The sequence below is a fragment of the Thalassophryne amazonica genome, chromosome 16 (assembly GCF_902500255.1).
Source record: "Thalassophryne amazonica chromosome 16, fThaAma1.1, whole genome shotgun sequence".
In the NCBI taxonomy this organism is placed as follows: domain Eukaryota; kingdom Metazoa; phylum Chordata; class Actinopteri; order Batrachoidiformes; family Batrachoididae; genus Thalassophryne; species Thalassophryne amazonica.
The window spans coordinates 21,324,897-21,352,307 of record NC_047118.1 but is presented as its reverse complement, the minus strand read 5'-3'; the positions used below and the strand labels follow the sequence as shown (position 1 = coordinate 21,352,307).

At 41.5% G+C, this 27,411-nt stretch overlaps 1 protein-coding gene and 2 long non-coding RNA genes across 8 annotated transcripts in view; 1 reads left to right on the top strand and 2 right to left on the bottom strand.

The window, feature by feature from the left end:
* The window catches only part of dnm2a (dynamin 2a), a 62,884-nt gene that overhangs the window by 30,809 nt on the left and 4,664 nt on the right, over positions 1-27,411 (top strand). The window contains exons 8-21 of one of the 6 annotated variants that reach the window (XM_034190815.1): positions 2,677-2,812; positions 6,092-6,159; positions 7,556-7,694; positions 8,792-8,878; positions 11,783-11,853; positions 13,751-13,802; positions 15,359-15,370; positions 19,702-19,812; positions 21,591-21,700; positions 21,819-21,930; positions 22,102-22,266; positions 22,390-22,613; positions 24,656-24,913; positions 25,076-27,178. In XM_034190815.1, the coding sequence (XP_034046706.1) occupies positions 2,677-2,812; positions 6,092-6,159; positions 7,556-7,694; positions 8,792-8,878; positions 11,783-11,853; positions 13,751-13,802; positions 15,359-15,370; positions 19,702-19,812; positions 21,591-21,700; positions 21,819-21,930; positions 22,102-22,266; positions 22,390-22,613; positions 24,656-24,913; positions 25,076-25,148 (1,618 nt within the window). In that variant the 3' untranslated portion in view covers positions 25,149-27,178. Of the gene's footprint in view, positions 1-2,676; positions 2,813-6,091; positions 6,160-6,777; positions 6,917-7,555; positions 7,695-8,791; positions 8,879-11,782; positions 11,854-13,750; positions 13,803-14,826; positions 14,903-15,358; positions 15,371-19,701; positions 19,813-21,590; positions 21,701-21,818; positions 21,931-22,101; positions 22,267-22,389; positions 22,614-24,655; positions 24,914-25,075; positions 27,179-27,411 lie in introns of those variants that run through there. The other 5 variants (XM_034190814.1, XM_034190818.1, XM_034190817.1 and 2 more) reach the window with 5 other exon arrangements.
* Positions 14,796-15,275, bottom strand: LOC117528223. Its single transcript, XR_004565708.1, has 2 exons — positions 15,062-15,275; positions 14,796-15,026 (listed from the first exon to the last, which is right to left on the bottom strand). It is a non-coding gene; the product is annotated as an uncharacterized LOC117528223 (long non-coding RNA).
* Positions 19,054-20,793, bottom strand: LOC117528222. Its single transcript, XR_004565707.1, has 2 exons — positions 20,561-20,793; positions 19,054-20,134 (listed from the first exon to the last, which is right to left on the bottom strand). It is a non-coding gene; the product is annotated as an uncharacterized LOC117528222 (long non-coding RNA).

Sequence of the window (27,411 nt, the reverse complement as noted above, 5' to 3'; positions counted from 1 at the left end):
CACGCTTGCTTCATATGCAAATAGCCATAATGTTGTTAAAGCACATTTTAAAGCTATACATAATACAGTGAAACCACTGTATTGTTGCCCACTGTTATCATACTGTCCAAATCTCATACCGGCCCATGCCTAATTGTGAGTTTGTTTAAATAGTGGCTGAGCACTTCAGTATGCACAAAGTTTCTGTTGAGATGACAAGGCCTGTCAAAACAGATTTTGTCTGGCGCTTCCACTGCTTTTTGTCATTGAATCAGGGGTTGTGTCCTTTTTGACAGGCTGAATAGGCTGTCTGATGATTTATGCTCTTTTATCAAATATTTCACACAATATTTACCCACCACTTGTTTTTGTTTTTTTTACACAGCTGTGTTTGTGCAGAGACGTTGTAAAAATAGCATACAAAGCACAGTTGCAGTTGAAAGCATATTGTATAATCTTCAAATACACCTTGCAAAGTCTATTCGATGGCAAACTTGATAACAGGTTTAGTGTATTGGGAGGTCAGACCATGTCAAACTGACCTCAGCATGATTTAAAGACTATTTTCTTGTTAAGTGGTGACGTCACACTGCATGCATATTTCCGGGTCCAAGTGAACATTTGCATAATACAGTTGTATCAGTGGCTAAGCAGGAATTTTGTTTATTCTCATAGCATTGTTCTCTGATGCCTCAGAACGGATCAAGAAAGGGTTAAACTCTTTTGAGTCAAACAGGGTTTTCTCTGCCAATGTCGAAAATTATGGAAAACTCAGGGGGATCTGATTAAGTGAAGTCAAAACTTGTGGATAAGTAACTTGATTTAATAAGTATCACAGGTTAATTAATTTAGATGTGTATGTAAATAGCAGAGTTTGAGTTTTGTGCTTAAATGGATGTTACACCTAAACAGCGGTTGACGTAACACAGCTACCGATCTATTAATGTGGCAGTATTTGTGTGAAAAACATTTTATTTGTGTTAAGAGACAGAGAAAGTGGGACACACAAACACGGGGAGAGACAGTTGAACATGATATACTCAACAAAAATATAAACGCAACACTTCTGGTTTTGCTCCCATTTTGTATGAGATGAACTCAAAGATCTAAAACTTTTTCCACATACACAATATCACCATTTCCCTCAAATATTGTTCACAAACCAGTCTAAATCTGTGATAGTGAGCACTACTCCTTTGCTGAGGTAAACCATCCCACCTCACAGGTGTGCCATATCATGATGCTGATTAGACACCATGATTAGTGCACAGGTGTGCCTTAGACTGCCCACAATAAAAGGCCACTCTGAAAGGTGCAGTTTTGTTTTATTGGGGGGGATACCAGTCAGTATCTGGTGTGACCACCATTTGCCTCATGCAGTGCAACACATCTCCTTCGCATCATCCGTGAAGAGAACACCTCTCCAACGTGCCAAACGGCAGCGAATGTGAGCATTTGCCCACTCAAATTGGTTACGACGACGAACTGGAGTCAGGTCGAGACCCCGATGAGGACGTCGAGCATGCAGATGAGCTTCCCTGAGACAGTTTCTGACAGTTTGTGCAGAAATTCTTTGGTTATGCAAACCGATTGTTTCAGCAGCTGTCCGAGTGGCTGGTCTCAGACGATCTTGGAGGTGAACATGCTGGATGTGGAGGTCCTGGGCTGGTGTGGTTACACGTGGTCTGCGGTTGTGAGGCTGGTTGGATGTACTGCCAAATTCTCTGAAACGCCTTTGGAGACGGCTTATGGTAGAGAAATGAACATTCAATACACGAGCAACAGCTCTGGTTGACATTCCTGCTGTCAGCATACCAATTGCACGCTCCTTCAAATCTTGCGACATCTGTGGCATTGTGCTGTGTGATAAAACTGCACCTTTCAGAGTGGCCTTTTATTGTGGGCAGTCTAAGGCACACCTGTGCACTAATCATGGTGTCTAATCAGCATCTTGATATGGCACACCTGTGAGGTGGGATGGATTATCTCAGCAAAGGAGAAGTGCTCACTATCACAGATTTAGACTGGTTTGTGAACAATATTTGAGAGAAATGGTGATATTGTGTATGTGGAAAAAGTTTTAGATCTTTGAGTTCATCTCATACAAAATGGGAGCAAAACCAAAAGTGTTGCGTTTATACTTATTTATTTTTTGGTGGCATGTAAAAGTCTATTTATTTATTTATTTATTTATTATTGATAGGTGGACACTTATAAAAGTTGACATTTCAAATGCTTTGTTATAGTCAGAGACAACATTTAGGAATTTTAACTCTCTGTTCACACAATCGATATGAAATTTGAGAAAATCGCCATCCAAACAATGGGGGGGGGGGGGAAGCACACAGTTCCTTGTATAGATCTGGAAGTGCTGTTGTCTGACTTAACAAGTAGATAAGTATAAATGCAAATTGGAGAAAGTACAGATGTTATGGAAAGTAAGAAAATAAAAGTCAAAGGGAATCTATGCATCATTGCCTTTGTTTTAATTTGAATTTTTCCACAGTGCCACAACTTTTTCTGATTCGGGGTTGTAATATTTGTCTGCTGAGTAAGATGTGTTGCTACGATTCACATGCAAACCCGTGACACGATTCTCTTTGAGGCCTTGTGTCTTTAGCACTTATTAAAAATGTCAGTAGGAACTGTGCTGTTGTTTGTGCTGGCCTCTTCACTTTTGTGCCTCTCCCTCCGCAGGATGGTTCAACAGTTTGGTGTAGACTTTGAGAAGTGCATTGAGGGCTCTGGGGACCAGGTGGACACCAATGAGTTGTCAGGTGGTGCCAAGATAAACCGCATCTTCCATGAACGCTTCCCTTTTGAACTGGTCAAGGTTAGTGCTTCATCATGAAAAGTGGTGAGAGACACAGGGTATTGGTGATCTTTGCATCAGAAACATCCATCCATTTTCTTCCACTTTATCCGGAGTCGGGTCGCGGGGGCAGCAGCTCAAGCAAAGCCGCCAATTCAAAATTTTACCTATGGGGCTTGGCACATGGTCCAATAATGGCAGGAATTAGAGGTTTTGTTACATAGAATTTATTAGGGATGTGAATCGTACAACAACTCACGATTCAATTCGATTCCGATTCTTGGGGTGACGATTCGATTCAGAATCAATTTTTGATTCAAAGAGCTATGAGAAATAGTTATATTACTTAAAAAATGTTTATGTTTAAGAAAATGCAGCTTTACAAGGTTAATCAAGTGATTCTAGATGTAAATTTACTTATCTGCTTCGTTCGTTCAGAGTTGGCTGGCAGTTTAGCAAAGTGCTGGTCAGTAGTCGGCAGAGATTGCTGCTCCGGGTGATTGCGTAGCATATGGGCTTGCGGAATTGAAGTGTTTCCAAGGTACTTGACTTCCATTTTGCAGATTTTGTACACTACATAAGTCATGTCAAGCTCCTTCTGACGCAGCAAATAATAAAATCCAAAATGCGCCCAAACATTTGCCTTCAGCAAAGACAGTGCTGGCTGAATTAGCTCTTCGTCCGCCATGCTAAGCTACAGCCACTGAACTCTGCAGCTCACGAGTGTTTGAAGCACGCCGGACCACCCCCCCCCTCCTCGCGGGGATGCTGTAGTACGGAAGCTGTTGCCTGACAAACAGTACACGCAGCAAGTAAGCAAGATTATGTTTAAAAAATGCTTATAAAAAATCGATTCTTGGACATTTTGGATCGATTCAGAATCGTAATAAATAAGAATCGCGATTCGGACGTGAATTGATTTTTTTTTTTTCCGACACCCCTAGAATTTATGCATCACTCCGTTCACACATTATGGATCTGTGACCTTATTTTCCACCCGGCACAAAGAAGCAACTACCAAACATACATGCGCTTGTCTGCATTTCCCTGGATGTTTGTTTGTTTGTTTTTTTAAATGAGGTGTGGTTGTGCACATTGAAGGTGAAATGCGATCGTGATTATGCAGAATGGATTTGCACCACAGACCAGTAAAAACCTAGTGTAAAGTCAAGTACCTTCTATTTGTTAAACTGAAAGGCCTAACATGGTGGATTCATGTGCACATGCAATCTGTGCACAGGGATGCACAAGAGCACATCCATATCATCACGAAACTGAATTGAACACACAAATTAACAACAAAATAAAAGTAATAATTACTGGGGAAAAAACAAAACTTTATTCATTCTGGTCTGGACTATGAACATGGTTCAGTACGAACATGTAGACAACTGATAATACATTATTAACATCTGTAACAACCATTGCATTGATACAAAAGCTCACTAAAAATGGTCATCACGTATTCCAACCTGAGCAGAAATAAAAAAACTTATCTCCATTTGTGTCAGAGTGCATGACAGAGAATACGGAAGCAAACTTTGAAATAGATAGAGTGAATGAAGTTTTTAATTTGCCTTATAAAGTGATATGTGTGAGGGCTTACTGTATGGACCTGTCGGCTATGGGCTTAGATTAATTTATGAATCTCAGGCCATGAGTCTTGATTGGTCCCCACGTGGTTCAGGTGTGTTGGCTCAGTAACATCTTAGTTCAATCTATAAGCTGTTTCATTCTCACTGATACATGATAAAGCAGCACCGAAATGCAATTTTAAAATTATTTTACCTCATATCATCTAGAACCACATTATTTTGAATCTACGCAGCTACGGATGACACACAGATTCTACTATTGAATATCAGTTCAAATAAGTTTAAATATTGTTCAGTCACTTTACCATGCATTGCATAGTTTCAAATTTTGCATAGTTGTGTCCTCACTGTGTCTTCTTGATTTCTGTGTCATGAATGGAAATTAGTACAATTTTTTTTTTTCCTACTACCGCGACCTTCATTCTGTGTAAATATATAAAATACAAATATTTTTGTGAGCAGATATGGAATTTTTGTTCTATTCATCATTAAAATTGTGCTCAAAATGCACCATTTGGTACCTCATTTTAAAACATTCTTCCCAGTGGAGCGCCTTCCACACCCTCCCCAGCTTTGTCACTTGCAAGCCGACAGTTTCAGATATTTTGGCCTCACGCTACTTACATGTCTGGAATAAAAAAATAAATAAAAAAAAAAAACAGGTCATTATTATTTTCTCTGTTTGCCAGCGATTTTATTTTTTATTAGCCTTTTGTAAATATGAAGAGAAACTCAAACCATTTCTTAATTTTTTTTGACCAGAAAAAAGAAACACAGGTTGTATCTTTGGTATTTTAAGAGATTTCTGTTAATTTGGATTGTTTTCTTAGCTGTCTCTACCTTGTTTTTCCTTAAATCCTACGATGCAGTCACAAAAGGGTTTGTATAAAAAGATAGAACATCTTATAATTTGAAGTGTTTTTTTTTCTTGCTTTAATCCCTGCATACTCTGGTTTGAAAATGGCATGTTTCAGAAACTGTGAAGGTTTCTGGTCTGATGTAATGAGAGTATGACTTCTGCAAACAAAACTGACATCATTCCGCATGGGTGAATAACTGAACTTTGTGTAGCTACAGCTTGTGTGTCATGAACAAAAGGAGTGTGGCAATATTGTCGTTATTAAAAATAAATAAATATTGAAGCTTCTAGGAGGAAAGCTACCAAATATGCAAGGTAGGTAAGAGGAGGACAACCACTAGAATTCACGCAGCTTTAAGTTACGTTGAACTTAATGAAGGGAGCTGCTGTATTAGTGAATGAAGTTGTCAGGTTAAGAAAGAAGTCAGTGGGACTACACACTTCATAGTTTGTTTCAAAAGCATGGCAGAAGAGTGCCCTGTACAAAGAGCAGGTCACATCAAAATTCTGTGAGATGCTCTAAAAATGCAACGCCTCTCAACAGTGTTAGATTCTGTGGTAAACGCTCTGGAATTTGTTTTTTTTTTTTTTTCCTCACAGTCCATCTATTTAATTGATCTGTATTTGTTCCCAGACTGGTTGTGGGGAGGACTGATCAGCTCTGTCCCCCCCCCCCCCCCCCCCCCCCCGCACACACACACACACACCCGTATGTCATGCCAGTACAAAATATTAACAAATGATACACGTCTTTCAAACCAAGTGTGAAATGGGTTCCAGACTGAGTCATCATAGATTGTATTTTTATTTAAATATACATTAATATCTTCTCTGTCCATCTTGTAGATTGTGTTTGATGAAAAGGAACTGAGGCGAGAAATCAGCCACGCAATCAAGAACGTTCATGGTGTCAGGCAAGTGGAACAAACAGCTGATTTTTATTTATTTATTTATTTATTTGATGAGCTTGCCTCATAGCTGAACAGACATCTGTATTTTTTATTTTTTTTTTTTACACAGAATACTGCTGAGCTCACTTCCCTCTTCTCCCATCATCACAACTTTTGTTTACAGTGTCAGTCAGGTCTTTTAAATGATGCTTTACCATCAAAGGACCAATTAAAAAAATGTTGCATACTTGTTTGCTGCTGTGTGTGAAATATATTTTCTGTATATATATTTTTTATTTTCACTCTGGTATCTAGTCCCTTCTCATCACTGTAACTCCACCAACTCTTTCTTTTTGTTCACTCACATCCTCAATTATGTGGTTTTGATTCACCTGTACTTTTGTCTGCTGTGCTTTTGTTGCCTCGGTCTTCACATCTGTTACATCTCTTCTAAGATTATTTGTAATCCCCGTCTGCCTATTTATTTTTCTTTGTCGGTGACCCTCACATCTCCACATGGTCATCTTTTTGTGTGTCTTCTCATTTGTCTGTCCAAATGTACCTGTTTGTCATTCAGACTACATGTCTGTTAACTGTCCCATCTGTATGCTGCTGTGCCTTTGTCTCCCTGTGCGTCTTCAGAACGGGGCTGTTCACTCCTGACCTGGCGTTTGAGGCCATCGTGAAAAAGCAGATTGTTAAGCTGAAAACGCCCTGTCTCAAATGTATCGATCTGGTCATTCAGGAGCTCATCAACACAGTCAGGCAGTGCACCAACAAGGTACTGCAGGTGTCCAGCATCTCCCGACCCAGCCGAGCCACAGGGCAGGGGCACCCAAGGGTGGGCCAGAGGGTACACTGAAACAGAACACCAGCACATGGCTTTCTATAAAATCAGAAATAGTGTCCGCTGACCAATGTATTTTGGTGGGGGGGTGGGAGTGGGAGTTCTGTGCAGTTTCCCTCAGTCCAAGCCTTCGAGCCCTGTGGCAGGCAGTGCTGTCGTGTTGTGGAGTGTGGTGGCAGGTGGCGTGCCTTCGTGCATATGAGGTGTTCGGCGCTTCAACTTGCCTCAACATCTCTGGTTTCTTCAGGATATGCTGCAGGTCTCACAGCTCAGTGCACACAATAAGGGCGACCTTGAGCTTTAGTTAACACTCAGTTGGACATAATTTGACTGTGTCTACCATAAAAAGCTAGTTTTAGAGGAATTGGCTCTTCTGGGGTGAGGATGTGAAAAACCTGCAGCTTGTCCTTCTCCACTCCTTGATTTCTCTGTCAACAACCAGAAATGACTAACTTACAGAATCTTCTTATTTCTTCTTTCTCCTTCCCATGTTGCTCTCCTCTGTCTCCTGTTTCTCAATATCTTTCTTTGCGCCGCCACAACAAAATGCAATCTGTCTACGTGGCCATTCAGAACGGGGCTCTTCACCCCTGACCTGGCCTTCGAGGCGATAGTCAAAAAGCAGATCCTCAAACTGAAAGCGCCCAGCCTCAAATGTGTGGATCTAGTGGTTTCGGAGCTCACCGCACTCGTCATGAAGTGCGCCGTTAAGGTAACCAGGGACACATCTTCAGGGAGGATCGCATGAAAAAAGAAGACTTTCTTTTTCCCTCTTAATACCTGTCCCTATCATCCCTGCATAAAAGATCACCACTCTGAAACCAGCCATACCCTCACTCTTGTCCCTCCCATCCGTGACCACTGCATCAGATGTCATGTTCATATGTGCGGAAGTCTCCATCCCATTTTTGTTGAGCATTGACTTCACGTCATACTTGAAATTTTAAGCACAACTTAAAATTTGCATCAGCCTGTTCTGATGTGCTGATTGACATCAGCTCATGCTTTTGTTGGCGTGTGCTCTCTCTGCCTGCCCGCAGTCTGCGCTGGATGACACACGTGGCAGACTGAAGGTTTTTCTTTCAGCTTAAACGGATGGAAAAGGTTTGACAGCAGTGGGAGATGATACCAATAGCTAATGGGCTCAGATTACCCAGTGCCTGCAAAAATTGTGTTGCCATAGCAACGGAGCTCTACTGTCATCTTGTGGAAGGAGCAATATCTTGCAGCATGAAATTGTTCCAACTTCCAATCAACCCCAAATCCGCCCCAATTGCCTTTTGCTGGCAAAACTCTGGCTCGCCTCATTCTGTCACTTTCTCCACCTTCCCTTCCCTAATGGTTTGTATTATAATAACTTCAGCATTAGCTATAGATGACAGTCAGCAAAATATTGCATGTCCTCATTTCAAATATAATGTCCTGTTTTGTAAGAATTGTGTGCATTGTTTTGATATAATAAAAATATCAGAATTATCAAGACAGTGGCAGTTTGACAGCATTACCAAATTGATTTTTCATCCATGAAGTCATCCCTGGCTGATGTTGAATGTGTTAGCATCTTGTAGCGCAAACCTTCACCCTCCAGTAATTAAAGTTTGTGTGTGTGTTGGTTTGTGATCGTTTGGCCACGCATGACACTGAAATGTCAGTTGACTATCTCTTTCCCCTTTCTTTGTTTTCCACTTATTCTCATTTCTCACTCCTGTTTCTGTCTGATACCCGTTGGTAAGTTTCATGGGGTTCTCGCACACATGTCAGTGTGTGTGTCTGCGTTCAGTGCTGAAGTTGTGTGTTCCATTTTTCCAGCTCCACTCCTACCCCAGACTGAGAGAGGAGACTGAGAGGATCGTCACTACATACATCCGAGAGAGAGAAGGGAAGACCAAGGACCAGGTGAGTTACTAGGGTGTGGATTACATAAGCCGCTGGCTCTTGACCACACAGCTCTGAGGTCAGGTTAGGCTTTTTTCATTGTGTTAAAAAAACTGCAAGGGCTCCAATCTGCAGTTCATATGTAGACTGGTGTCGCATACTGAACGGTCCGCCCCTAAAAATCGGTCCGCCTTTTGCATCTGCGCATGCGTCATTTTGGACCACAGCAGCTCGTCTGAGATGGAGTCTCTTTGCCCAAAGCAATCAAATGGATTTATGGGATTATTAACCTTCAGATGACAAGGTAAAGCCCCTTAAATCATTGTGAAGTCAATTTTAAGGAGAAATGAGGCCGTTTTAAGCAGAAACTCTGCGAAATTCCGTGACACTTTGAAATGACCGACGCGCAGTGAATGCATCAGCTAGCAGCTCGTTTAGCCACAGCGCTCTGATTGCTTCCCCTGCCTTTTATGATGAAATAATGCTGAATTTATGTGGAAATGATTGTTGTATAAAGCTTCAGATATCTGTCACTGAGATAGATGATGACTGGAGTGCAGTTGTAAGCAGAAACAAAGTTTTAATCTGTGAACCACGGCTAATGACGCATGCGCAGATGCAAAAGGCGACCGATTTTTAGGGGGGACCGTTCGGTCAGCAACACCGGCTCCAGTGTGTGTCTTAATTGTTATGGTTAGTGTATGTATTTGCGTGTGGTGGCGACAGGCTTTAGGGCGCAGTTGCCAGTTGACAGCAGGTCCTGTAACATTGCCTTTAAAGCATTGCCTGTGCAGCCTCCACATTTGTTGATGCACTCGACACATCATATGGCAATTGCATAATTTAGTTCCAGTTGAATTGAGACTTGTTTTCAGCCAGCTGCAGACTTCCATTAATGGCAGTTGCATCTTGACAGTTTCTCACTTTGTTGTGTTTTGATGCATCTAAGGAACCTTCAGCATACAACCCATTCATTCCAAAACCATCTCCCCACTCCTTCCATTTTCCTTCTTATCTTTATTCACTTTATCCATTTGATCTCAAGTCTGCCTTTTCTTCTTTTGCTTCACCTGTCTTTTCTTATCAGTTTTCTCAACTTGTTCCACATCTCTGCTTCTTGCATCCAGACTACTTCACTCTTTCTTGCACTTCAGTATTTTTACTACTTTAGATCTGCAGTTTGCTCTCATTTCTTATTTTGTCCATCTTTGTAGTGTCACACATCCATGAATTCTCATGTCTTGCCACTGCTTCTGCACTGCACTCCCTTCACTGCCCGTGTCTCATTTATTGTTGCTAATCTTCTCACAGATGTCTTACCTTTAATACTTGTTTTGATTATTCATTCAAGCAACAGTCCTGAAACCCTCTTCCTTAAAAGTTCTATCCAAGCGGCATTCTGTGGGTTATTTCTGCACCTAGTACTCCATCTTTTGCTCCTTTTAAGCTTGTGTATTTTAACTTATTTATGTATTGAAATAACTCCCTGTAAGACAGCTTTTCAATCCATGTTTGTGTTGGTTCCCTCCACATTCTTCCTCCCACCTCAAAGACATGCAGGTTCAGTGAATTGGTGACTCTAAGTTGATTGTAAGTGTGAGTGGTTGTGTTTGTTTATGTGTTGGCCCAGCGATAGACTGGTGGCCTGTTTATTGCTTGTCGTCCAGTGAATGCAGGGATGGGCTCCAGCTCCCCCACAACCCTTAATTGGAATAAGAGGGTATAGAAAATGATTGAATGAATGATCTGTATTTTTGTTGTGACCAGAGCAATCTGGACACACTTAACTCATTTCTCCCTTATGCACCTCCAAACCTCCTGACATGGAACCCCATCATACACCTTCTCTAACGCCTGGTACACGCTGCACATGGCACAGTTGTGTTATGTCAGACATGCGCATCATGTGCGCATGTATGCGTTTACATGGGGCAGATCTTTCAGCTATGTTTGTGGTGCATCACTGCTCAGTCTTTCCCCATCATTTGTCTAAAAAAAAAAAACAAACAAAAACAAACTTTTCTTGTGTGCATGTTTTTTTTTTTTTTTTTTTTTTTTATTAATATTTTTAAGAGGTGGGGATGGGCCTTTCTCTTGAAAATATTTGTTCTGCCTGGGTGCTTGTCATTCAGAACCCAAGGTGGTTCTGGAATGTGATGAATGCTTCGCTGCATTCATCACATTTGACTAGTCACTGGTCCTCAGCCTGCCTGAGCTATAATGAAACATGTTAACTCAGAGTGCACTGACTAGGCTAGGACAGGGTTTGTATTTTCCTTCCCTGGATTTCTTAATTCTGTCTTTGGGAAATACCCCTCAGCAGTGTAACCTGTTGTAGTTGAACACAACCCTATAAAAATGTGCTAATTTAATTTCCTACATTTTGTTTTCAACATATAGCACATTTTTATGAATTCTGGAATCAGTACTTGCAGCCAGAGTACTGTGTGTGATATTTACACAGCACAGTTTGTATACAGAGCATGCCAGAGCCACTAGATAGCAGTGCAAGCATGATTTTCTAGAAGAGAGGGCGATTCCACCATCACAGTTTCAACAAAATCACATATTGTCCAGCTTTGCTTTATGTCATGCAATTAGCATAAACATCATAGAAATGCATTGATGTGTGTGTCAGTTGTTTTGCTACTTGTCCATGTCAAGATGTTGATTTAATGAGATTTTTGTGAGCCTCACAAGTTAAATCACAGCTTCTTCTTTGCCACATCTGCAGCTGGTATCATTTAGGGTATCAGGTTTTCACATTTTATCAGCCTTTTATGGACATCTCCAACAGTAGATGTAGTCATTGTCAAGGTGTGTGTGTAAGAACACATGTAATTCTAAAGTGTTTTCTGTTGTGTCTCCTTTGGTTCCTCTAAGGTAATTGTCCATCCTAATCGTGATTTTCTGCCTCTAATTAAGGTTCTACTGCTGATTGACATTGAGCTGTCCTACATCAACACCAACCATGAGGACTTCATAGGTTTTGCCAAGTATGTATCCGTCTTCTTCCACCTTATTCTAGCTCTGCTGTACCCAGTGACCTGAATCTCAGAATAGGTGTTGTGATCCTGTCCGTCCATGCTTGCCTGATGTCTGCGGTGCAGTTTTGAGGATCTAAATATTAAAAGAGAGCAAATCTATGCAAACCTGTAACACAAATCACTATCAGTAGATTTGCAGCCTAACAGCTTTTAGAGGAAAGGTGTACTGACATGAGCATGCCTTTTCTTCACGACACATCACAACCTGTGTCGTGCTGGAGAGTAAACTCGTCTTTAACTGGTACAGACAGGATGCCAGAGGAGCGCCAGTGCGTGCTATTGGGCACAGAGAATTTTGAAATGTTCAGAAAAATCTTTCATGCATGAATGTCGTGCTATGTGGCGCGATCTAATCTCCAGCACGATGTGCAGCTCGTCAAGTGGTGTGAACAGAGCGAATGGTGACGTCAGCAGATCGCATCAGAGCGCAGCCTGTCTGAAGGATTATAACAAGAAATTAAATCTGCTATAAACATGAAAATAAATACTTTAACAGCTGCAGACAAGAAGTAAAGAACACGCAACTGTTTTATCAAGCCATGACGATGTAAACAAGACAAATAATTACATTTTTAGATGGCTCAAAATGCTTTCTTCAGCTTGTTAGATGCGCGCACGAATGGCTCCAGCTGCAGCCTCCTCTGTGAATTAGGAAGTGATTAGAGCCGTTTTCAACGGCCAATTTGCAGAACAAAATGATTAATCTGCCACAAAATAATTATTTTATATACGCAGCATCCAGCGCAGAGTACGTGGCAGCCGGTAGAACAAAGAATGGCATCCAGCTGTGAACACAGCGGGTGGGAGCGTCACGACGACGTCCGTGCTATTGCGTGAAGCAAAGGCATGCTCATGTCAGTGCACCTGAAGCCTCACTGATTCACTATTGCACTTGTATTGTATCTGAGCATGTGTGTTCCCATTGGGGAAGTGCGGGTCATATTATTTACCTGCCCTGCATGAAGCAACAACGCTCCTGTGCCAAATACTTAACAGATAGCCTTTCAGTCTGCCATAGACTGTTTGATTGCAAAGCACATTTTCTAGAAGCTGATAGTGCTGCTACAGTGCACTGCATCCATGTGTAGCTCCTGGTGTGTACTGGAATCTCATTTGCACACTACAAAGCACTAAGTGTTTCCTGTGGGACATCTGAGTGCAGATTAGTGTTAATGATTTTCTTTATGGTACTCCCTAGTGTAGCATCTACAAACAATTTGTAGCATGAGTGTAGCTCAGATGGTGTCTTGCTGTTGATAAATTAACAAATGCCCCGTGTGTGCGTGTTGTGCTTACTGCCTCGCATCTGCACGGCTATTGGATTAGTGTGTTAGCGGCCAGTTAGGGCTGTTTAACGGATCTCATGACGTCACTTTCAGTCTTGACTACAGAAAACTGGATGATGGTAGCCCCCCAGGGTACAGCAACAACAGGTGGGCTGTCAGAAAAGACATAGGGGTGTGTGTGTGTGTGTGTGTGTGTGTGTGTGTGTGTGTGTGTGTGTGTGTGTGTGTGTGTGTGTGTGTGCGCACACACGAGTGAGAGAGAGAGAAATCATCAAACATCCTGCCGTTTGCACCCTAGTCTCACTTTTCTTGTCTAATAGTATATTGATGCCAGTAAGAATAATAATATTCATAACATTTGTTTTACACTCGTCCAGGCAGTGTTTTATATTAAAGCAGACTAAACATTCTAGACAGGATAAACAGCATGTGAATATGAAGAAAAAAAATAACCCAAGAAATCAGGAACATTTCTGAAGTGACACGAGTATTTAATGTGTAGCTCTTCAAAGCAGTTTGGTGGGAGTATTTATTGTTGCTGTGTTTCTGTGTAATGGTAGTGCCCAGCAGAGGAACACAGCTGCCAACAAGAAGAGGGCCATACCCAATCAGGTATGTTTGATGACTTGGCGCTGCCCTTTTTTTGCATCAATGCCAGATACAATCTTTGTTGATGCCTCTGTTTATCAGCCTATTAATCAACCACACAAATATACAACAGCTTTGATTCAGCCATTCATCTATTTTTCTATTGTTCTTGTTCATTGTGTTAGTCCCCACAGGATTTTGCCATTATTTTGGTAAAAAGATTGCTGCCTTGTCTGCAGTCTTTCTCATTTTTTTGTTAAAAAAAGGAAAAAGTTAGTTTGTTTTAATCCTACAAGAAATTGTAGCAATTATTTAAAATGGCCAACCAGTGATTGATGATAAGGTGGCTACTTTTGAGAGATGGCAGTGGGTTGGTGGTCTGCTTGGGTGGTTGCTATCCAGGACCCAGGATGGGCCTGGGGCTGTGGTGGATGCAGTTACACGTGACACCAGCGTGTGCTTCCAGACTTGACTTGAGGCCATGTCATCCTGGAGTGTGTACTGAGTTGCCTGTCTGCAACATGTAAGGAAAGAACTTTTATGAAGTTGTGTATTTGTGACTCTGTCTGTTTTCTGTGTAAAGGAAAGGAAAAGAGAAGATGAGGCTTTATGTGTTATTTTCACATTAATGTAGAAACTTTTCAGAAATTGTATGAACGTTACAGAATTTTAAAAAAATTGCTCAGAAAGGTTTTGCATGTGTGAATTTACATTATTGTGATTGCAAAGTTCCAAATTCCTGGAGGGACTGAAGTGTTAACTATAGGTTGGTTGTACTTTAAATGCTGGTTATAACTAGCCTCAACCTCTTCTTGTCCCCATACATAAGTAGCTGGTCTTTGTCTAACTCTGATCAGGTTTTTTTGCCTGATTTATTCAGACTGACTAACAGCAGAATAAAAAAAAATGCCCTTAATTAGCTTTTTGAAATTAGTGAACAGAAAGACAACCCCTCCTCTCTGCTTTTCTGTACTTGAATATAGTCCATTGTTTCCATGGCTGCTGAGAAGTTCACTTTTATTTTTGCATGCTGTGTAATACAACGCAGGCATGATGTTTTACAGCAAAGCAGCATTTAATCATAGTAGAGACTGATGTTGACTTTTCATTAACGCACAAGCATTAAAAAAATCAGATCGTGCATGAACTTTGCACCTGTTGGTTGAGCAACAAATTTGAAATAACAAAATTGTGGTAATCTGAAGTAATTCTAATAGCATGTAACTGTCTTGCTTTCTCTCTCTCTCTCTCTCTCTCTCTCTCTCTCTCTCTCTGTCTGTCACTGTCTCTCTCTCTGCCTGTTTTATATATTCTTCCTTCTTTCTCCTGTTGTTGCTCCATTCACATTTGTAATTCTACCATTTCGCTGTCTCTCTTTCATTTTCTGCTCTCATTTACCTGTGTATTCCTCTTTTTGTCTGCTCCCCCCACCCCCCCTCACCTGCTACACTTGTCACATTCTGTCCTTGCTTTTGACCTGTGTCCCTTCTTTGCTTGCTTGCTTTCTTTTTGGCTGTGAATTTATCCTTCCTGTTTTTTTTTTTTTTTTGGCTTTGACATTCCCCTTTCTATTACTGCAGGGTGAGATTCTGGTAAGTACTTTGTAGACTTAAAAGTGTGCCCTGCCAGGGGGCAGCAGGGGTAAACCAAGCAGCAGAACTGAGACCATCACACACAGGTTAGAGTGGGAGAGAGAGAGACGGTCAGCAACCAGCACAAAGACGTCTTCAAAGGCAGTTTGTTGTTAATGAGTTGTTCTACCCCTCTGCAGCTTGGCGAACTGGGCAAGGGCCAGCAGGAGAAGGTAGAGTCTCCAGACTGATCAAACCCACACCGGTTGCATTCCTAGCATCAGCAAACAGTTACCAGTAATTTGGAACTGTCGTCTTAGTAATAAATTGCATTTTTTTTCTCTCTCCTGAAGTTCTTGGCCTTATTTTAATAGGACTATAATTACAGTTAATTGTATGTCTGGATTGCTACTAACATCTCCACCAAATGTATCACACAATTTATTTCTCTATTAAGATTCCTCCATTAAAACTGGCCATGCTGTCTGTTCTCTGTGAAAGCCCAGTAGGAGAACTGCTGATGCTCCTTCCACCAGCGAGCGTGGATGCATCAGTTCTCATGTTCTTGTGTTTATACCTCTGTTGCTGCCTCATGCAGGGCGACAGAAGTTTGCCTTGTTGAAACTCATCTTAAGCATCACCAAGTACAAAATGGGGAGGGAGTGTGAGCCATGAAATCAGCAGCATGTAATAAACAACCCTTTTGAGTCTTTGAAATTTTCTTTAGTTTCTTTGTCAATCCTCCCCCTTTTTAAAATTAAATGCATGTTGATATTTTTAGATATGTAAAAACTCTAAATATTTAACTTGATTTGAAACTAAATCCATCCCTGATCAAATTTTGAACATTATGTCAAGATGTGATTTTTTTTTTTTTTTTTTTTTTTGGCACCGATAGCTAATTTCTTTTTTTAATGTGATACGTTTTGGGGGTTTAATCAAAATTCTTAATTGATTTTCTTTTCTTTTTTTCTTTTTTTTTGTAGTGTCATAGTTCAGTCATTGTTGTGACAAATTTTAAGTTAAACATTTTTTAATTTCTTTCTTTCTGAATCTGTGGAGTTCATCTTGGATATAATTTGTCACATTATTTGCAGAAATTAAAGATTTTATGACAGTTTGAGGTAGTGACAACTGGCAAGTAATGTAGCAAGTTCATTTACAGTCGTTTTCTTTTGTTCTAATGGCTGAATGTTGTAACATTTCCAAATGACTATTTTAAAAAAAGGCATTGTTTCATTAATATTTTTCATTGTTTCTGAAAAGTTTGAAATATTACTTTCAAACTATTAGGATAGCTGCATATTTTTTTAAAACCTTGTCCCTTTAAAACAAAATTTTCACCATGTACTGTTGTAGAATGAGAGGAAGTGCAGGAGAGGGGTTTAAAGCAGGTGGTGAACTACGACTGCAACTAACAAGTAATTTTACAAATGATTTATCAAGTAGTTATTTTATCGACTAATTAGTTAGTAGTTTGGGCCGGAAAATATCAGTTAATGATTTTCAGTGGTGAAGATGATGCCTTTTGACAAATGCTCACTGCCAGATGGGAGTAAAGAAACTGGGAAACTTAACTGGAATGCTGTCACATTTAGGAAGCAAAAAAGGAGAATTTGGATATTTAAAAAAAAAAAAGACTCTAAACTATTCTTCAAATGCAGTTTGTCATTAATGAGTTGTATTATGAAAATAGTTGTTGATTAATTTCATAGTCGGATTAATCATTGTACTACCCCTTTTGGAATCACCGGCCATGGAGGATGTTCATTCAGTTGTTTAATTTTGTAGGAAAAAAGCAGATCACAGACATAACACAAAACTAAAGTCATTTCAAATGGCAACTTTCTGGCTTTAAGAAACACTATAAGAAATAAAGAAAAAAATTGTGGCAGTCAGTAACGATTACTTTTTAGACCAAGCAGAGGGAAAAAATATGGACTCACTCAATTCTGAGGAATAAATTATGGAGTCATCCTGTAAATTTTCATCCCCAAAACTAACACCTGCATCAAATCAGATCTGCTCGTTAGTCTGCATTTAAAAAGGAGTGATCACACCTTGGAGAGCTGTTGCACCAACTGGACTGACATGAATCATGGCTCCAACACGAGAGATATCAGTTGAAACAAAGGAGAGGATTATCAAACTCTTAAAAGAGGGTAAATCATCACACATTGTTGCAAAAGATGTTGGTTGTTCACAGTCAGCTGTGTCTAAACTCTGGACCAAATACAAACATGGGAAGGTTGTTAAAGGCAAACATACTGGTAGACCAAGGAAGACATCAAAGCGTCAAGACAGAAAACTTAAAGCAATATGTCTCAAAAATCGAAAATGCACAACAAAACAAATGAACGAATGGGAGGAAACTGGAGTCAACGTCTGTGACCGAACTGTAAGAAACCGCCTAAAGGAAATGGGATTTACATACAGAAAAGCTAAACGAAAGCCATCATTAACACCTAAACAGAAAAAAACAAGGTTACAATGGGCTAAGGAAAAGCAATCGTGGACTGTGGATGACTGGATGAAAGTCATATTCAGTGATGAATCTCGAATCTGCATTGAGCAAGGTGATGATGCTGGAACTTTTGTTTGGTATCGTTCCAATGAGATTTATAAAGATGACTGCCTGAAGAGAACATGTAAATTTCCACAGTCATTGATGATATGGGGCTGCATGTCAGGTAAAGGCACTGGGGAGATGGCTGTCATTACATCATCAATAAATGCACAAGTTTACGTTGATATTTTGGACACTTTTCTTATCCCATCAATTGAAAGGATGTTTGGGGATGATATTTTGGACACTTTTCTTATCCCATCAATTGAAAAGATGTTTGGGGATGATGAAATAATTTTTCAAGATGATAATGCTTCTTGCCGTAGAGCAAAAACTGTGAAAACATCCCTTGCAAAAAGACACATAAGGTCAATGTCATGGCCTGCAAATAGTCCGGATCCAGTTGAAAATCTTTGGTGGAAGTTGAAGAAAATAGTCCATGACAAGGCTCCATCCTGCAAAGCTGATCTGGCAACAGCAATCAGAGAAAGTTGGAGACAGACTGATGAAGAGTACTGTTTGTCACTCATTAAGTCCATTCCTCAGAGACTGCAAGCTGTTATAAAAGCCAGAGGTGGTGCAACAAAATACTTGTGATGTGTTGGAGCGTTCTTTTGTTTTTCATGGTTCCATAATTTTTTTCCTCAGAATTGAGTGATTCCATATTTTCTTCCCTCTGCTTGGTCTAAAAAAGTAACCGTTACCGACTGCCACAATTTTTTTTCCTGATTTCTTATAGTGTTTCTTAAAGCCAGAAAGTTGCCATTTGAAATGACTTTAGTTTTGTGTCATGTCTGTGATCTGCTTTTTTTTTTTCTATAAAATTAAACAACTGAATGAACATCCTCCGAGGCCGGTGATTCCATCATTTTTGCCAGGGGTTGTAGTTCTGTTTTGAACTTTACACAAGGACTTGGCCTATTTCGCGTATCGATTCCACCAATTGTAATTGAATTAGTTATTTGTATTTGGAGGGGGAGTGGAGGTTCGTTTTAACTGGGAAGTTTCCTCCAAACTGTATGATTTAGTTTGATGGTTTAATCACTCATCTCCCCACTGCAGTTGTAGTTTTACTTGTTCGATTTTGTTCCCTCCATGAACCTTTCTCAGTCAAAGCTTTAAAGCTCCTATACTCCTTTTTCTTTTTAACACTTTTCCTCTTGCACTCATCTTTGCTAATCAGGTATCAGATCTCCACATCACCAAGTCCAGTTAACCTCACTAATGCCATTTTCTTTAGCAGTGGGAAAACTTTGCTTTTACTGACCTACTGACTCTTAACACATCGCCGTTGGTCTTTGTCTCCATTTTGGGGCTAATATGTGGTATATGCTTCTTGTTGGGTTGAGGATTTCTTTACTGTCAAGTACAGAAGACTGATTTCAACAAAACTTTTTAATGCTTAGTCATCTGACATAGATTATACACGATGTTACTATGATTTTTTTTTTCCAGCTCTGTGCTGTCTTCAGTAAGTTACACATGTATGCTTTGCATATGTACTATCACATGCATATATTATCATTATCCAGCCCAGAGACGTTGACTTTTTTTTAATATTTGTGAAATAGAAGACAACCAAATTCAGTTACCTACCAGGTAAGAAAATAGGGTTTTATTTTTAGCCATCACATGCACCCCAGGATTAATACTACAAGATGTGATGGGCCCGTCATGTCACCAGTACCTTAAGCCAGACTGATAAAGCTGTTATCCTCCGTCCTCCCGTTACCCCATTTTCCCCTACCACCCTTCTTTCCACTCCCTCCACATCTGCTACTTCCAGGTGATTCGCAAAGGCTGGCTAACCATCCACATTAGCATCATGAAGGGAGGCTCCAAGGAGTACTGGTTTGTACTGACTGCTGAGTCCCTGTCCTGGTACAAAGATGAGGAGGTAAGAGTCATTTCTTGCTGCATTTTCATACATCTATAAGGTTTATGACTAACTGACAGAGTGATAATGCACCACACACATACATCAGAATGACATCGCGTCCATGACACCGCTAGGATAAAGCGCTGAAAGTGATGTGACGTTGCCCGTGCTGGCTGGAGTGTGCGTCCCAGCCCAGCCTAACCAATGTGCAGACTACTGTTCAGCTGAAGCCCGATGAACAGGTAGTCTGAACACTGGGCAGGCGGGGGGGTGAGGAGCTACTCTGGTGGGAGGAAGGACCCTGAGGTCAGTGTGGCTGCTGGTCACCACCCTCAGAACACTAGGGCGGAGGGCAGAGAGAACAAACACTACCTTAGGGAAACAGTTACATATGCAGGTGGAAAAAAGTCGAACATAATGCACCAGGCTGCACTTTGTTGCTCATCATAAAAATCATTATAAAGAGAGTTCATTTTAAAAATATTACAATTTGTTTTGACCAGTTCAGGTGAATGAATCTCAACAACATTCCATTTTGACTAAACAGTTGCGCAGTCAGCACAAATTTGACACTATTGAATTCATCTTAGACCTTTTTAATGGTTGTATTCAGAAGCCTGAAAAGTTACATTCTCTACACACCATCTTCTGCATGTTAGTGCATTGAAGAAAAAAAAAATCGAATTTGATTTTACTTGACTTGACCTAAATCAGATATTGCTCATGAGAGCATTCAGTATAAATCTATAAATACTGCTTGACTTACCGCTTAAACCACCATAACTGCTTCTCTGGAACTTCCCAAGATCTCCGTCGCGTCTGCTTTTCCAGCAAAATGGAAAGATCTGAAAAAAAATCTGCCGCTAAAGATTAACTCAGGCCTGCTAATTTCAGTGCCCCAATGCAAACGAGAAGCCTTGCCTTTTGTGTCATGCACCTTTGCTAAAAAAGTAAAGAAAGCAGGAGGAGAGAAGAGAGCGGGAGGATGGTTGAGGCCAACTGACGTGGCAGGCAGGCTGAAATGTTCCAGCCGGGATCTGACTTTGGAATTTGCAGGAAATCGTACTGGGTTACGGGGGCCGGAGGGGGTGTGATTGGGCGCGCACAAGTTTGCATGTGTGTAGGCGTTTGTCCACATGAATCTGCCAATATCGTTTGAGCATTTGATCATTTATGTGCAAACATTTTATTTATTTTCACCCACGGTGTTGAAGCTGCTTCAACACCGTGGGTGAAAATGGGAAAATAAACCAGGAAATATTCACATTTAACAAGGTGAGATCTGATAATCTGGATATTTAAAAAAAAAAAAAAGACTGGAAACAATTAAATATCACAGTTGTCATTCTATCAAGTGAAGTATTTTAGTGCTTGTGTGTGTGCAGTGGGATTGTATAGCGATGTGAGTGATGTAAGTGTTGGGCCGGTGCCGCTCTCGGTGTTAGCGCAGACATGAATGATTCCAGATGTCTCTGCTCAGCAGTGAAAGCTTGCACCCCATCCCCCCAGCTCTCCCTCACGCTCCTCCTTTTCTTCCTCTCTCCTCCTCCTATTCCTCCTTCTCTCCATCATGCGTTTTTCCGTCTCACCAGGCCGGTGGTCGTCCACACAGAAAAAAACGCATTCCATCATGTCTTCTCACTGTGTCACAAGTGTCAGTGCTGCTGCTGCTGCTCTTCTCAAATTTTCACACTCATAAAGAAAGTATTCATAATTTGTGTAGATAAACATGTTTCAGAAAAATCTGTTTTTACAGACTGTAAAAATAAAGTTGATGTGTATCTGGGTCATACAAGGAGAAAGAAAAGAAGTACATGCTCCCCCTGGATAACCTGAAGATCAGAGATGTGGAAAAAGGATTTATGTCCACCAAGCACGTCTTTGCCATCTTCAACACGGAGCAGAGGTCAGACTTAAAACTATTCACTGAGGTCATTTGTCTCTTATCTGTGCATTATGTGTGCATGCACATCCCCGTGTGCCTTGTTAAGGCTACAAATACTCATGTTTTGTGGTTTATCCAGGAACGTGTACAAGGATCTGCGTCAAGTAGAGCTGGCATGTGATACCCAAGAAGACGTAGACAGCTGGAAAGCGTCCTTCCTCAGAGCAGGAGTTTATCCAGAGAAGGACCAGGTCAGTGGATGTGGGCGTTCTGTGGATCGAAAAGTCAGACGTTAGTTTGTGTCCTCGTGAAGAGGAGTATGTTTTGTCTGGTTGTCACGCTGTGAGACGTGCTGTGTATTTTTGGTGCATTTATCTCTCCTTTTGGGACTTGCGTGTCTGTGTTTTGGTTTTCCTCCTCAGACAGAGAATGAAGATGCTGCTCCTGCAGACACATTCTCCATGGATCCCCAGTTAGAGCGCCAGGTGGAGACGATCCGTAACCTCGTGGATTCATACATTGGCATCATCAACAAATCCATCAGAGACCTTTTGCCCAAGACCATCATGCATCTCATGATCAATAATGTGAGTCAGCAGGGTTGTTTTTTTAATTTTATTTTTTAAAAGGAATAATTTACAAACTTTCAAGTTGGAAATATCTGTACTGCTGTTGAGCTGTTATGTCATTAACATTTTACTTCTGTGCAGTCAAAGGATTTCATCCACTCAGAGCTGCTGGCCTACCTGTATTCATCCGGGGACCAGAACAGCCTCATGGAGGAGTCGGCTGACCAGGCTCAGCGTAGAGATGAAATGCTGCGCATGTACCACGCCCTCAAGGAGGCGCTGAACATTATTGGTGACATTAGTACCACCACTTTCTCCACCCCGGTGCCCCCACCTATAAATGACAGCTGGCTTCAGGAGACCAGGTGAGATAACTGTGCCGGAGCATGTCAGGTTTACTTTGGATGTATCGGCAGAGTCGAGTGGTTCAGGCGAAATGTCTGAGTGGTTTGTATAATAATGCATTTCATTTATAGGCACTTTTCTCGACACTCAAGGACACCACCTCACAAGAATAAAACAAAACACAAGAAGTAAAAACAGATGAAAATAGGGCAGTGCAGTCTCATTTGAATCCCTGCGTGATATAGCGGGATTTGACCACATCTGGGGACAGCCAGCACCAACATGGCAGAGAATCCCCGGGCAGAGTGTGAGAGTTTCACCACAAACCATTCAGCCCTGCTTGGTAAACTTAAAAGCATACTTGCTTTCACCTAGCAGACATGGCAGTATAAAGTGGTTTTCTCTGAAACCCCCATTGGCCGAAAGGTTTGTGCCGTCACGCCCACACTCCGCCCAGGAATTAGTCTCTCCCCACAAAGAGCGTCACTTCTAATGGAAAAAATTTATACTGTTTTGTCTTCGGCTGCAATCACTGAAGCAGTCACGAAAAGTGCATTTTTTTTTTTTTTTTTTGGTTACCATTGAAGGGAAGATGAGGCAAATAGGAGACTTTGTGTCGGTAAGAGTTAGCCTACACAGCTAACCAGAGTAGCTGTGTTCTCTCACCTGCACAACCGCCTTCACATGTTTGAGCTCCGGGTCATAAACAAACTGCAACACATGTCCACTTTCCTCCACTTCATCACCTTTTCAATGCATTTTCACTTTGTGTTTAGTTTGCCCAAAACTCAGAGAAAGTGTCGTGTTTCTGCTGGGGACAGACAAGGGCTGTGCTCAGATATAGAGAAATTGTGTCATATGTGTCATATTTTACCCCCTTTAGCGCCCACCCTCAAACAAGAGTGCGGTGCCCAATTAGGCAGGTAGAAAAAGCACTGTTAAACAGATGGGTTTTGAGTTTGGATTTGAAGAGTGGGAGAGAGTAGACAGAAGCTACAAGAAATGTTTCAGTGTGGACGAAATCCATTCGGAGCAGAATCGTTCTGTTCCAAGTCTCTGAAGTCTTGGGGTATAACAGTAAAGTGCACAAGGTCAGTTTTTTGTTTTTTGTTTTTTTTTTGGTGCAGTGGAAACAAGGAACAACACATTAACCTTTTTTTTTTTTTTTTTTTTCCAACTAATTAAAAGAGAGGTGGAACTTTGCAACATGGTTCAGTTGCTTTTGCTGTGTTTTTAAAATGTGTTCTCAGCAATCGAGTGTGGCCACATGTCCGCTACGTATAAAAACACTGGTGTTTGTTGCACCTTTGGCTTGGTTTGAATTGTTGCACTACTGATGTTCACATTCGGGTGATGCTCAGCAAGTTCGATGTCCAACCAGTTACGCACCCTGCTGTGGTTGAACAGTGGTGACATATAGCCTTTGTCTGATCCCTTGTCTCCGTCATCATAATTATTAAATGAGGAACTGTCGTGTTCCCAAACACTGTAGTTCCTCTGTAAGAATCTGTAAGATCTGGTACGTCAGCATTTGCACAGGAGCTGAACTCACAATATCCAGTCTTTTGCTAATGTTGCTGGGCGGAAATGCGAAGTTACAGACAAACGTGCAGTTCGCATGCAGTGGCTGTATTCTTTTAGTACCTAAATTTTGAGGTGAATTGGGTTCTATCTGGATATCCAAGTGCCATACCTCCTGACCAGGGAACGGCCTGTGTTCAGTGAACTGTTAGTGATAGAAATTGCTGTGTAGTGATTTTGGCTTTTAGATGTTTGTGTTTTACATTTTAACAGTTGTACAGTTAATCCTTTTTTATGAATGCTAGTCAGGGAGTTTGATTATTTCTGTAGACATTTAATTTCATCAATAATACCAATAGGGGGTGCTATATGTACGACTTTTGGCGGTCGTGCAGTCCTTTGAGACCCACTCATACAGAGACTGTAATAACAGTCAGACAGAGCAAAGTAACTTTTCTGGAATGCACAAACCATTTTTTACAGGGCACTTGTATTTTTATTTGATTGATGTTTCTGTTTGGCTTACTCTTCCATCTTTCAGCCAACAGCAAAGGCCGCCTCCTGCAGCAGCTCCTCCCCCCAGCCGTCCGCCAGCTGTTCGGGGCTCAACACCAGGACCTCCCCTCAACCCCACACCTGCTTTTGGAGTTCCGCTGAACCCTTCTCCTGCTTTTGGTGCGCCCCCTATCCCCTCTCGCCCAGGGCCGCCTGTCAGCGCCTTCAACAGCCACCAGGATCCATTCAGTGCACCCCCACAGATCCCCTCCCGGCCAGCTCGCGTCCCCCCTGGTGTTCCCAGGTATGACTCTGTTATGTGATCTCCAGACCCTCGTGTTTGTGTGTGTATTAGACTCATGTCTCTTGATGCTTTTCTTCTCTCTGTGGGGTTGTTTGGGTTTCTTCACTGTCTCTCTGTGAGCTCGTCTCACTCCTTGTTCTGTATCTTCTCTCCTCGTTGCAGCCGAAGACCGCCTGGCGCTCCTACTCACCGGCCCACCATTATCCGGCCTGCTGAGCCCTCTCTGCTAGACTAGACCTGTGGCCACGTGCGCCTCACTGTGTGTGTGTGTGTGCGTGCGTGCAGCGCGGCTGTGTGTAGGCCGGAGGATGGTGGCTCGAGGGGACGGACTGACTGATCTCGTTACATAACGTGCGTCGTCCAGCCGTATTCGGATGTCTGTTCAAGCGATGTCAATAAACTGTTAATCCAACTTGATCAGTGCATGTGACAAACGAAAGCTCTTAACCACTTAACTGCTCAGTGGGACGGATTCCCTTTCCTGCTGATGGGAGATAATTTGTGAAATTCAGTCCAACAGCTTTCTTTTAAAATGGTCATAACTGGTTTATTTGTTCTGAATCTCATTAACTGTCACAGGCTGGCTTGCCTGTCCTCTCCCTCCACCTCTTTTGATTGGCTGTTAACACCCACCTAGTCTAGACCTCCGTGTAAGACGCACATTTAACCTATTGTTTATATTGTTTCTTTCTGGGTTTTCATTTCCTCACTGGTTTCATACTGGAAAAACAGCAGCTTGTACTGGTGGTGTTAATTGCATCTTCCCTGTTATGCTTTATTTGAGTGACTGTTATTTTTAACTGCCGTTATAAACGTAACATTAAAAATGGAATTCCTAATCGCAGCAGAAGCAAAGTTTGCACGAGACAGCGCTTCAGTCCTACTTAGTGACGCAAGGTTAAACCGACCATTTCAATCCCAGCACGTGTAACCAACCAACCTTACAGCAAAACCACTCGTAACCGCCACGGCGTAACCTGCTATCGTAACACTATGCACTCAAAATGAGAGAAAGAAAGACAGAAGCTGGTCTGCACTTTGAATTGAAAAGGTTTAGTCTCATTTTCGACCCCAACAATGAACCGAGATGTCAGTTCAAGTGTTGGTTTCAGTGTTAGATCAGAGCACAGACTGTTTCCTCTCAAAGAGGAGGTGTGTGTGGAAAAGGACGCGTCTCGGTTTTAGACTATAAGGCAGTGTGAAGCATTCATGATTTATTGTACATACAGTGTGGGCTCGAACGGTGAGGTAACCGTTGCTTTGTCACAGGGTTTATTACTAAAATGTGCTCTTGACAATAATCAGTGCTGCAAAGGAAGTGCTAACACTGTTACTTTATAGAAACGCCTTAGATTGAAGGCAAAATGAGATTGGTCACCATTAGAGCATTATTTATAACCGGGCCATTTGTCATTTCTTGTTTTTGGTTGCGATTTTGTCGGCGCTGTACAACTGGACTGTTGCTGGCGTTCTGCTGCAGCGATGCTTTATATATCGGGATGGGACCTGAGGCTGGATGTGGTTTTCACAGCTGTGATTATTTGATAAAGAATTTTTTTTATTTTTTTTCTCTATGAGGGTATTTGACATTTTTATTTTCCATGACATCCAGATGATTTGTGGGAAGCGGGCGATTTGATGTTCTGTTTAGTGTTTTAGTTTTGATCATTAGCGATGAGCGGGTGGTGGGAGTTTGAATTCTGTCATGGTGTACAAATGCACATCCTGTCTGATACGATCTTTTTTTCCTGTTCTCACTCCAGAGGACTGAAACTCATTGAATTGATGATGGGAAATAAACGTCAATGCAACAGACTCCTCAGACAGGATGTTGCATTCTGTGTTATTTCTCTGCAGGTCGGGCTTCAGTCACAGTGCCGCAGACAGATCAAAAGACGATTCAAAAAATTCTAAGACACATGCTGACGCACAAAATGTTGTCGTGCACAATAACACCTGGCTCCTAATTGGTTACCGAAAGCTCTTTGTCTCTTTGGCACCTGTCACTCAGGCCAACGTAGGCGTTACATTGTAACAATTCCACTCTTTTCTCCAGTGGATGTAACCCCGCCTCCTCCCCTTACCGTCGTGTAGATCTGGTGGAGGCGGTTGGGAAATAAACCTGCAGAATCTTTACCTTTGTTTTCCAAACCCTTGTCAAGTGCCTCTGTAGCAGTTAATTGAATTGAATAAAGAAAATGAAGTAATTTAGAAAGGAGAGCAAATAAAGAGGTGTTGTGTACAATAAAGGGAGTGTTTCTGGTGGCTGGTGTCTCCTTGTGTCCTGTGTGCTCTCCTCTGTCTCAGCCTTGCCCGGTTTTCCTCTCCTCACCTCCCTGTTTACGTCTAAGCTCCTGCAGGTTGACGTAAGTGTTACTATGGCAACCCTCTTCCACAGAGGGTCAAATGACCGTCACGTGTGCCACAAATCAAATTAATTTTCAGCACAATGTAAACACCTCTAGTAATATTTAATACTACACAGTGTCTTACTAATA